Source organism: Panthera leo, chromosome B4 (assembly GCF_018350215.1).
Source record: "Panthera leo isolate Ple1 chromosome B4, P.leo_Ple1_pat1.1, whole genome shotgun sequence".
Classification (NCBI taxonomy): domain Eukaryota; kingdom Metazoa; phylum Chordata; class Mammalia; order Carnivora; family Felidae; genus Panthera; species Panthera leo.
Genome location: NC_056685.1, coordinates 127,692,021 through 127,704,154, shown reverse-complemented (window position 1 = coordinate 127,704,154; position 12,134 = coordinate 127,692,021). Strand labels below are relative to the sequence as shown.

At 46.4% G+C, this 12,134-nt stretch overlaps 1 protein-coding gene across 1 annotated transcript in view; it reads left to right on the top strand.

Moving 5' to 3' along the window:
• The window catches only part of LARGE1 (LARGE xylosyl- and glucuronyltransferase 1), a 539,877-nt gene that overhangs the window by 234,527 nt on the left and 293,216 nt on the right, over positions 1-12,134 (top strand). The window contains exon 3 of the mRNA XM_042947656.1: positions 9,645-9,946. Within this exon, the coding sequence (XP_042803590.1) occupies positions 9,645-9,946 (302 nt within the window). The remainder of the gene's footprint in view (positions 1-9,644; positions 9,947-12,134) is intronic.

Sequence of the window (12,134 nt, the reverse complement as noted above, 5' to 3'; positions counted from 1 at the left end):
AGTTTTCCTCTTACCTAGGGCATTTGTGAGACTACTGTCTTCCAAACACAGGGGAGAGTAGTGATGTCTGAGAGTGCTGTCTGGTAGTCCCTGTCCCTCCCTAGGAGAGCAGAGCACTGTTGTTCGAGTCTGAGGCAGTCTAATTACAGTCACACGCGGGGCGCCTGGATGGCTTAGTCAGCTGAGTGTCTGACTCTTGATTTCAGCTCATGTCATGATCGCAGGGTCATGGGATCGAGTCCCACATCAGGATCTCTGTGCTGAGCAAGGAGCCTGCTTAAGATTCTTTCTCCCCCCACCCCCTGCCCTTGCCCACTCTCTCTCTATAAAATAAATAAAATGAAAAAAATCTTTAAAGACACACTCTCTTAAAGAATAAGAGACCCTAATTCTTTCCCGTAGATGTGAATTTCACTGTGACACTCCACCCCTGAAAGAAGATGACTTAAACGCCCGGGGAAGGGTAAGGAGCAAGAATGGGATGGGGCCAGAGTTTTGCTGATTTGTCTGGAGACCTGTAACACTGGCTCCCTGCCAGTGAAATCTTTATCCCTTTGCCATCCAAACCAGATATTGTCAGCATTCCCCATTTAAAAAAAAAAAAAAAAAAAAAAATCACAGAATTCCTTTTTGGTAAATACTTAATATGGCTACCAAGAATGATGGTTTGAGTTTTATGGCAAGTATGGATTCACATAATTAGAAAAGGATAGCTTTGAACATCCTTAGTGTGACCAGCGTAAAAAATTTTAAACTTTGCTATAGTGTCCTCCCATGTGGTTCTCTTGATTTGAACAAGATTTTGTTAAAAAAAAAAAAAAAAACACACACACACACAAAAATCCTTGTTCAAAATTTTTATTGTAAAATATGACTCTCCCCAGCACATATGATTTGCCACTCTTGGAACCTATTAGTAGGATTTTATAAGGGCTATGAATATTTCATATAAAATAACACATTTATTGCTGGGATTTTTTTTTAAAAATTAGATCAGTGGAAAAATAACTTAGGAAATCTTTCATCTTGAATACTGCCAAAGAGAAAATAAAAGAAGAAATTTTAGAATATTTCTGGGTCTGATTCTATAGTCGATCACCATATTGATGACTCCGGTGAGGATGGCTAGTTGATGTTTTGCTAAGGATAAAATCATCATGCCTGTTTTCCTTGGAGTGTTGAGGACTGTCCCTGAAGGGGAATGGTGTTCAACTGTTGCACACCTAGGAAATGTGGCTCAGGATGCCAGAGGAAGGGGAAACACCGCCTTCCAAACTCAACCACTGGAGGCCACCATGAAAACTGGGTGACTTGGAGGCCATGCTAAAAGTGATTGAAGTTAATGAGTTAAGTGGGGACAGAGGGTAATCAAAGATTACTTGGAATGTGAATTTATTATTACCCACTGGTTGTTTTTCCAGATTTGGAGTGACTGTCTCCTCACATTTTCTGGGACACACCGTGTCTGGTAGTTATTTCCGGGGATCTAAGAGAAGAACTGGACCCCACTGTCAAATTGTTCAAACATATGAAAAATAAAGCACTACTCACATTATCCTTTGCCTTGTTTGGTGATGGTTTGAATGCTGTCAACAAGGTCCTTCTGTCTGTACTTAGACTCCTTGGGAATCAAAGAGAAATCGAATTGGCCAGATCTAAAACTGGAAAGACTCAGTTACTCTGCTGTGAGAATAGTAATTCAGAGACCAACTGTCTCAAACTTCCAGAACTTAGGATATTCGGCAGAAAACATTTGGAGCTTTGAAGTCCTTGAACCTGAAGTTTCAAGGGGCAAAGCACTGACATCATTGCTCATTAAGATATACTTCAAGCACTTGTAGCAAAAACCCAGCTATGGATTATAGCAAATTGGTGCTAAAAATGTCTTCATTTTCTTGACTTAATGAAGCTCTTTAAGGCAAGGTTCTGGAAAATACTTTCTTGGAGGAGAAAAGTCAAATCGCATTTAGCCTATTATGACGAAACAGAACCAGGCTTCTTTCCCTGGCTTTTTAGAAGCTTGTGGGGAACTGTTTTCTTAACTGTTGTTTAGTCTTTGCCAGAGGATCTCCAAGGTCTTTGCTGGAACTCAAGTTTACTTTGGTTGCCAAGACAACTTCCAGAAAATCACTTTGGGGAGTTTTTGGGTAAAATGTTCCCTGTTTACCCCAACACAAGTAAGCAGCCTTTGCTCATCACCACTGCCATGTTCCTCCCTGCAGCAAATCTTAGTTCCACAATTCTGGAATTAGGAAAGTGTCCAGGCTGAGCCCTGTGTCTTATTCAGCCCAGAATTAGTGCCATATCCAATTCAGCTGTCATATGGACATCCATAGATCAAAATGTTAAAAAAATACATATTTTTTAAAATTATTATTTTTTACATTTTCTTTATTTTTGAGAGAGACAGAGTGTGAGCAGGGGAGGGGCAGAGAGAGAGAGAGAGAGAGAGAGAGAGAGAGACACACACACAGAATCTGAAGCAGGCTCCAGGCTCTGAGCAAGCTGTCAGCACAGAGCCCGACGTGGGGCTTGAACCCACAAACCATGAGATCATGACCTGAGCCGAATTTGGATGCTTCACTGACTGAGCCACCTGGGCGCCCCCCAAAATTTTTTAAATGTGAGACTTTAAGATGAAATTGAGATTGAGTTCTCTAAATTTTTCTGAAGTGACTCTGGCTGCAATATTTATTTTGCAATTTCAGAATGTATTGAGGGTGTGAAATTTTTATGTTAATTAAAGCAGAGGACATTGTGTTTTAAAAAATTACAAAATGCTTACTTAATGAACACAGCTTTATGTGGAAGGTGAGAAATTGGAGAATTCGTTTGGCATGAAGTGACCTGTGGGTCAAGAGAAGGGAGCCTAGAACCAGGGAAGCTGGAAGGTCTGGGAGCAGGTGGGGGGTGGTGGTGGGTAGCTGCTTTGGAAAGGGAGGCATTGACAGGATCAAAACAGCCCCAAGCTTGAATGAACTAGAACACCGGGCAACCTAGCTTCTAGGAATTCAGGAAGGTCCTGCGTTATACAATAGGAGCTGTCCTAAGAATACAGTTGAGACTCGGGCCGGGAAACGGGGGCCCAGTGTCAGAGCAGTAATGGAATTAAGTGTGGCAATGCTAAGACCTCCTTTGCACCTGAGCCATTTCGGAAATTTGCCTTCAGGAGCCAACAGGCACACTTGCAAGTGGGGGGTTATGGTGCCTTAGAAGATTGGGGGACATGCCTAAATCAGGGTTTCTCAACCTTGACTGTACAGGAGACCCCATGAGAGTGGCTGCTTCTAAAAATGCTAACCGGATCCCCACCTCTGAGCTAATTCATTGGAGAGGGGGCGTAAGGACATTGGGATTCTGTAGAAGTTACCCAGGGGATTGTAACGGCAGCCAGGATTGAGAACCACTGGACGAAGGGACCAGGAAATGAAGCAGAGGCAACACAAAAGTTAGACTGGACTTGTCTGGAGAGAGGATGAGCAGGAGACATTCTGGTTTAGAACATAAAAGGGCCATTGATCTGGAGCCAGTGAATCTGGGTTCAAGACTCTCCCTCTGCCATTTGCTGCTGGGATGACCTTGAACAAGTTAACTCGTGTGTCTTATTTCTTGTTTCCCTCCTGCCCCCCTTTCATAGTCAACCTGGGAAAGTGAGAATGCCTGCTTCATTACAGTGTTGCTAAATCAAATGAGACGGTGCACACAGCTTCCACGCACGGGCTTGTGCTCACTAGGAATGGTGACCAAGTGTTTGTTGAAAGCGATAGAGGACCTTGAAGTAGATGGAGTTGCTTCTGTGCACTGTCACAATGCAGGATGCGGTACCAATGGGGTTGAAGAACGTTATCCCTGGCATCTGTGAGTGAAGCTGGCAGAAATAGGGAGAGATTGGAGGCCAATGTTCTTAGGACAGGGGCTCACAAACTATGGCCCATGGGCCAAATCTGGCCCACTACTTGTTTTTGTAAATAAAGTTTTATTGGTACACAGCCATGCCCATGTGCTACACATGTCTGTGGCTGCTTTTGTGCTGAACTGGCAGAGCTGAGTACTTGCATCAGAGGCTGTATTGCCTGCAGTGTAAAATGTATTCATTTTCTGGGCATTTACAGAAAAAGTTTGACCCCTGGTTTAGAATAAGGTTAAAAGAATTGGTTTGGGATGGAATGCTTGAAATATAGTGATAGAAGCAAGTGCTTTAAACACGGGGAAGGAAGAATCTTCAGGCCCTGGTGACAGATTGTACGTAGGGGGATTTTGCTGCATAAAGGTTAAGGATGCAGTGTCTTTGTCGTGGGTAGAATGATACAGAATGACAGGCTTCCTGAAATCTGGGCATGAGTGTAGAATTTTGGTGTCCTTGACTAGAGAGATGTAGGTCTGTCCCCACTGGAAGGGGCTGGTGGAGTCCCCTACATGGGTGGCCTAAGGGCTGGGAGGCCACCCAGGTCCTGACCCTGCCTCTGACTCCCCTCCCGACCCACAGTTCTGGTGGTGGATATCACACACAATGCTAAACACTAGCACTCTGGAGACATCCAGAGCGATTCAGTGCACACAAATTGATTCAGATCGTCACTTAGAGTGTTTTGGATGGCAAGTCCCTAATCTCTGTCACCACACTGCACAGAGGTTGATTTTCAATTTACCTTTTTTGTTCTCAATCTTAGATGTTTTGCTTAATTCAGAGCATTCATCTCAAGTGGATTCAGAAATTCAAATCTGATGATAAATTCACGTTTGTTGAGAATTTGGGAGGGAGGAGGAAGATGTTGTCAACTAAGCTTTTGAATAATGTCTGTTCTGACATTTTAAACTCTCAAGTGGGCTGAACCGCGGATCAACACATATAGGCATTATGTGACAGAGATGTACCATGTGTACAAATAGACTGTGTATATCTGAATAATAGGACCTGGAAGGGAAGGTAATAGAGAAGCAAAAGTAAAGGAACTCAGAATGAGGGATCTTCTCTTGCTTCCAGGTTTTGTGCGGTAGGGTAGGAGGAAAGGGGAAATTCGTGTGTCTCCTCTGATCAGGCCTGATGCTAAGTAATATACATACACACATACGCCGCCCCCCCCCCCCCCCCCATTTTATAGATGGGGACACTGAGTCACAGAGAAGTTAAGTCCTTCGCCTAAGGCTGTTATTTATTAGTAAGTGGAACTGTAACTCAAATTCAGTTCTTTCTTATAAGCGTCTGGGATTCAGAATAACTCTACCTGATTTCCTTTTCTTGGCTATTTCTCCCTCTCCTTAAGCACTTAATATTATCATGAGGCCACGTTTTTCTTTTTTGTATATGATGAGGCCACTTTTTAAGTAACTGGTAGTTTAAGATTTGCTAGATCAATTTTTTATGTCTTTTTTTCTAGATGCCATTCCTTCCCTCTATCCCTTCCTCAAATGTTTGTTAAGTACAGGCAGTGTGCCAGGCCCTGAGGATAGAGAGACCAGGTTTTGGGCCGTGCCACTCAGTGTGGCAGACTGTTCTTGCCAGTTCTGTTCTTGGTTCCTGTTCTTGGTCCCTGCATTAGGGTTCTCCAGAGAAATAGATTACTAGGGTTTGCATGCATATGTGTGTGTAAAGAGATTTATTATAATTGCCTTTTGCGGTTATGGATTTGGTCAAGTCCCAGGATCTGCAGGGTGATTGGCAAGCTAGAGACCCAGGAAAACTGACGATGTAATACCATTCAAAAGGCTAGTAGCCTTCAGACCTAGGAAGAGCCAGTGTTTCCGTTCATAACCAAAGGCGGGAGGGAAAAAATAAAACAAACAAAAAACCCCACAATTTTCCCAGTTTGAAGGCTGTCAAGTAGGAGGAAGTTTCTTACAGAGGAGAGGGTGAGCCCTTTTGTTCTTTTGAGGCCTTCAACTGATTGGATGAGGCCCACCCACATTAGGGAGGGCAACCTGCTTTACTCAGTGTGCTGATTCAAAGGGTTAAGCTCCTCCAGAAACACTCAGAATAATGTTTGACCAAATATCTGGGCACCCTGTGGCCCAGTCAAGTGACACACAAAATGAAACATCACAGTGCCCAAAGTGTTCTACAACAAGGAAGTATGAAAATTATATAAGAAACTTCTAGAGAAATTGGACTTTGTGGCAGCCCAAGCATGTGATCAGTAGACTTGATGAAGAGGGTATAGGCCAATTTGTCAAATTCATGTGATGTATTGCACGTGGGTCAAGCTATGTACTGGGTACATGTGTTAGGGCCAGATTTTTATCCAGGATTGGTTGGGAGGAAAATTGGTTCTTTTCCACTGATGGTCTGAGAAGTACTGGTGTGGGCACAGCTGTCGACATAGGCCATAAAATCCCACGTGATGGGCCTTGTAGTGACAAGCTGTACCCAGAGCTAGGGGAGCACTCCCGGGAGAGACCAGAACCCATAAGATGTCCCCATCATTGGTGTTTGCAAAGCACCTCTGAAAAGGTGAACTTTCGCTGTCCTAACCCTTCCCCCTCCCCACCCAGAGGGCTAGGACAAGCCAAAACAAAGAGGTCAGGGACCAGAGAGATGAGTAGCCCAGGAACAAAAGCAAGAATCAGGATGAATGAAAGTAGAATGAGCCGTGAACTTGGCAGAGCAACAGGTCCCTTTGGTATCAAGCGGCATTGGGATCCATCCGCCAGGGAAGAGATACAGGGTCCCTGTGCACACAAGGCAGGGAAAGTCAGCTGAGAAGGCCCTGAGGCGCATCTCCAGTATGCTCCCTTCCAGAAGCTGAACCTGGCCAAGGAAGAGGAAGGGCAGCTCAGGACAGCCTACCTTTAGAACAAACCAGAATTCTGCTCTTGATTGAGCACTTCCTATATGCCAGGTGTAGGGCACAGCATACATGTTGCCTTTCCCAACATTGGTTCCCCTCCTTAAGGCCTGGCATTTATTATTTCGTGTGTCTTAATGGTTGAGAAATCCATAGAGCTTTATTTTTTATTTTATTTTTAAAGTTTATGTAGTTAGAGTGCAAGCAGGGGAGGGGCAGAGAGAGAGAGAGAAAGAGAGAATCCCAAGCAGGCTCCACACTGTCAGTACAGAGCCCTGTGTGGGGCTTGAACTCATGAGCTGTGGCACCATGACCTGAGCCAAAACAAAGAGTCAGACACCTAACCTACTGAGCCACTCAGGCACCCTGAGAAATCTATAGAGTGAAGGAAACACCTGCAGGCCTTGGAGAGCTAAGTTTGGTTAAAACCATTTGGGGTCCAGAGGCGCCCTGGGTGGCTCAGTCAGTTAAGCATCTGACTGCGGCTTAGATCATGATCTCCCAGTTCATGAGTCCAAGCCCGATGTTGGGATCTGTGCTGACAGCTCAGAGTCTGGAGCCTGTTTCAGATTCTGTGTCTTCTTCTCTGTCTGCCCCTCCCCTATTTTTGCTTTCTCTCTCTCTCTCTCAAAAATAAACATTAAAAAAAAAAAAAACACCATTTGGGGTCTAAAGAATATTGATAGGATTTCCCCCTTGCTACCCTTGAAATTGTAATTGCTTGGGGATTACATAATTATGACTTTATTTATAAGCACATAATCAAAGAATTATAGGCATGCAAAATGTGGGGCTTTTGGGAGGGGAGCCAGAGGAAGTGATGAGGTCTCCCTGGGAGCCTACCCACTCCTCCACTTTGCTTCTGGATGAACTTGGACCTAACTGAGGCTGAAGGGAAGAAGGTTCAGAGACGCCACAGATCAGAATAAGCCAAGGTTTGTTGGCCCTTTTCTCCCATACACTACTCAGAGAACAGCCCCGAGTTCAGAAAATGTACAGCCTTTAACACGCTAATTTATGTCATCAACTCAGCTTACTTATAATACCACTCACTCTCACCGGAAACTACTGGAACTGTTTGCCCAATGAGAAACAAAGCCCCCAGAGCTTTGTATTTCCATATCTTACTTAAGCCTCCCATTGCGCCTGTGAGGTTAGCATTTCTGTTCCCATTTCAGAGACTGGAAAACTGAAGCTCAGAGCATTTAAGTAACCCCTCCAAAGAACAAATTTCTCATTTTCCTTTGTTGTGAATTTTCCGGAGCTTCTGGGTGCCTTCCTAAATGTTCCGGTGTTTTGTTTTGTTTCCATAAGAAAGAAGACCGCTCAAGCCCCAGAACTCTTAACTCCCAGCACGAAAGCAGGGGCTCGGCCCCATACAGTCATGGAAACTTTATTTCTGCTCAGGCTCCACCCCAACAGGAAGGCTTAAGTGTTTAGAGTCTGACACCTGTTTTTGTCGGAATAACCTAAGACATTATCAGCACGGAACTACCCAGCACTGCACGGATGCATAGCGGGGCCCTGATGCGCATCTCTCCCCACCCCTGCTCGAAGGGTCGATGCCAGTTGAGCAAACACAGTTGCCGTCAGTGGCCTATTCGTTTTTATTCTCAGTGGAACTAATTTGGTTTTACCAAACAGGGAAACAGGTTTCAAAAGCCTGGGTTAGAGCTTGTAATTGGCCAGCTTGGGGACAATACAGCCCTAAGCCACCTGTGATTCTGTGTACCCACACATTCAGCCTCAGCCTTTGATCTGTGGTCCTGGGCAGTGGGATGCAGCGAGTCCTATATGCCACATTGATAGGAGGGGGCCAGGAGCTCAGGTGTTTAACCCCGAGGTGATTAAGAGGGAGAGAAATGAGTCATGTTTGTGAAGGCCCAGAGACACATCAAAAAGCCCTGGGCAGAGGCCGACTCAGTTCAGCAGCACAGGTGAACCCCGCAGGGTGTAATTCATTGCGTTCTTTGATCCTCAAGTTTTGTGGGTCGCAGAGACTCTCTGGGATGGTTTGGAAGCTCAGTGGGGTCTGAGCAGGAAGAAGAAAAACTTGAAGTATGGAAAATGAGAAGCTTCTTTTTTGGCGGGTGGCTAAGAGAGGGTAATTTTCTAGAGATGTTATTTTTGCTTAGTAGTCCCTAAGGCAGCTGTGTTGTAGCTGGATACTGGGATGTCTGCAGCATAGGAACAGGGAGGACAGACAGCTTTGAGTGTGTCATGTACCTGGGGCACCTGTGTACAAGATGTGGTATGCTAAGTACTTTTGGGAGATGGGGATGTTGCATTAATAAAATGTTTTAAAAATCCATAGCTCTCTATAGGGCCTCCTATGAAACTGTATTTAAGTGGAGAGTGTATAGGATGAGACATAAGAGAGACCTGGGGACGAATTCTGACACTCCTGGGAGGTGATACTTCAGAAACAGGGTTTTGAAGGATGAATAGGAGTTCACATAGGAAGACCAAAATAAACTTTTGTCGTTATTAATATTTGTTCTTTTTGCTCTCTTCCACTTTCTCCTTTTCCTCTTTCCCTTCCTCCTGCTATTTCTTCATATTCATGTGTGTTTTATCCAGAAGAAAAACGCCTACCAGGAAATGTGCCAAGGTGGGAAAAGACGACAGGGTATTTAGTTAGGAAAAATTATGATTGTCTTCTCTAAATAGCATGTTACTTTTTATCACCTCCTAAGTCATTCCGTTCTCAACTCTGTCCCCAGGTCAGTCTGGACGCACCTCTTGGTCACTCACTTTGGATCCACCTTCCCTCGTGAGCGGAACAGATGCGTGGGGTGCGGGTCGGGGCTCGCGGTGTGCTTCGTCGCGGTTAACCGTCCCCCGGTCTTTCCGCCTCCCCAGATGGGAAGCCGGTGTCCCTGTCTCCGCTGGAGTCGCAGCCGCACAGCCCCCGGTACGCGGCCGCCGGCCAGCGGGAGCGCGAGAGCCTGGAGGTGCGCGTGCGCGAGGTGGAGGAGGAGAACCGCGCGCTGCGCCGGCAGCTCAGCCTGGCGCAGGGCCGCGCGCCAGCCCACCGCCGCGGCAACCACAACAAGACCTACTCCATGGAGGAGGGGACCGGGGACAGCGAGAACCTCCGCGCGGGCATCGTGGCGGGCAACAGCTCGGAGTGCGGGCAGCAGCCGGCCGTGGAGAAGTGTGAGGTAAAGAGCACCCCGGGGGCGGTGGTCCAGAGGCCAGCGGCCCTCACCCCTCGCAGACGCCACCGGGAAGCATCGCCAGGTGCCCGCAAAGGGCTGGCATTTTTGACTCGGGCCTACGTGGGAACCTTGCACGGTCGCTACCGTTGCCGTGTGGCCTGGCCAGTCGATTAGCCTCTCTGAGCCTCAGCCTTGCCATCTGAAAAGTGGGTATGGGAAGGCCTCCAGCACAGAGAGCTTACGAGGAGCAAAGGGATGGAAACCACCGCTTCCTTCTTTGCGGTTCCTTTTGACCCACTCAGGGTCTCTACGCCTAGTTGTCTTCCTGGGGACACCTGTTAATTTAGACTACGGTGTGAGTGGTGTACCTGGAGTTGTGGCCTTGCTGGGCAACAGTTCCCTTGGCCACCTCCTTCCTCACTTAACGATCAGTTTCTGGAGAACCAGAGACCTGTTACTTCTCTAAGGCAGTGTCTTGAACTTTTACAACTGAATATCCTGCCCCCCACTTTTAGAGTATGCTTTCTGTGTTAGTAACTCTTTGGACATTTGGAGAACTTACCCGCCCCTTCTCCCTACCGGCCTCACCCCTCTTGTTTGTGCATCTGTGCTTCTGTGTGCACTGAAGGCAATGGCATGCACGTTCATTTCCTGCTTCTCCCGGTTCCCAAGGACAGGAATTAGAGCACCCCTGTTAAGAGCAAGGCCTTTTGTGACCCAGACAAGCCCGAGTTCAAATCCCAGCTCTGATGGTTTCTGCCGTAGGTGCCAGAGCAAGTTACCTGACCTCTCTGAACTTCAGGTGCCTCACCAATAAATTTGAGAAAATAATTCCTGCTTCGTGGGGGATTTATGAGAAGTAAAAGGGATGGGCCATATAAAGCCACAGACGGAGCCTGGTTCTTAATATGTGTTCAATTGTGGTTAACTTTTATTGATTTTGGTTAGATATATTACCTGCTGTTACTTTATTCCATTTCCTGGCCACATTCTCAGAATGTTAGACTTCAACCCCCCCTGAAAACACTTGGCAAACAGCAACATGTTGTTCATGTGAGGGGAGTCCTGTTCTGTTGCTCATACTGCAGTCAGGGAATGTAGGGCTTGCTGAGCAACATAGACTCAGGTCTGGGAAAGGTCAGTGGTGAAGGAGGAGAGCCCTTGGGCTGGGAGGATTTGTCATGGTGTCTCCAGCCTGGATGAGGGGTGGAGAGGTGGACACAGGTAGATGGAGGCTGTCCAGTGAGAAATGTACATGAGCGTATGAAGAATAGGAAGCAAGGCGAGAAAGAATGCAGGACATGGGGAGCTGGTCAGGAAGCACAGACAGACAGCCTGGGCCAGGACATGATCGAACTGTATTTTCATTCATTCTTCCATTCTTTCGTCCAATAGTTACTGAGCCTCCGTTATGTATCCCATGCTGTTCCCTGTGCTGGGAAATAGCAATGAACCAAACTCCTCTTGTCTCATGTTGAGGTGGGGCGTGGAGGAAGAAATGTTTAAGAAACATCGAGTTGGGAACATTAGGACTTGTTAAATGCTGTGTGTTTATTCAGTCCTGCCTGCATGCCTGGTCCCATCCATGTAACCTTCCACTGCCATCGCCAGTGGCCCATGGTACTGAGTATCTCTCTTTTACATCTTCGAAAATGGGGACTCGGCAGTGTTATCAACTTCCCCCACTTTAGGCTGGTCTGGGAGGGCTGTAGTTTTGAGAACTTGTATTCTTGCCTTGGAGAAGGCTTGCTTGCTCTCTTGCATGTTGTCTGCTCTCAGGTTATGGCCCAGGTAGGAGGGCCCAGAGGGAGGAAGTGTATTTATGCTGTTATGACTGAGACCCATTCAGCTGCCCGAGCATCAAGGAGGTAAAAAGTGGAGATGGGAAAGGAAAAGAAAAAAGGAGGACACATGTAGAGCAGAGGGAGAAAATGGGGGGCTTTCTCTTCCTACCACGGTCTGTCTGGCCAGCAGCTCCCTTCCCCCCGTTCAGTTTTCAGAGATGCACCTCCTATTTCTAACGAGGGCTCTGCCTGGAGTGCCTTGCAAAATCGTGTAGGCAAAACAGCTACTGAAGCTGGTGGTACATTGACCTAAATCCTGACCCCATCGCAGCTTCACAGCCATGTGGCAACAAGCAGGTTTTATCATTTTCTGTGTCTCGATTTCCTCATTTGTAAATTACCAGTAA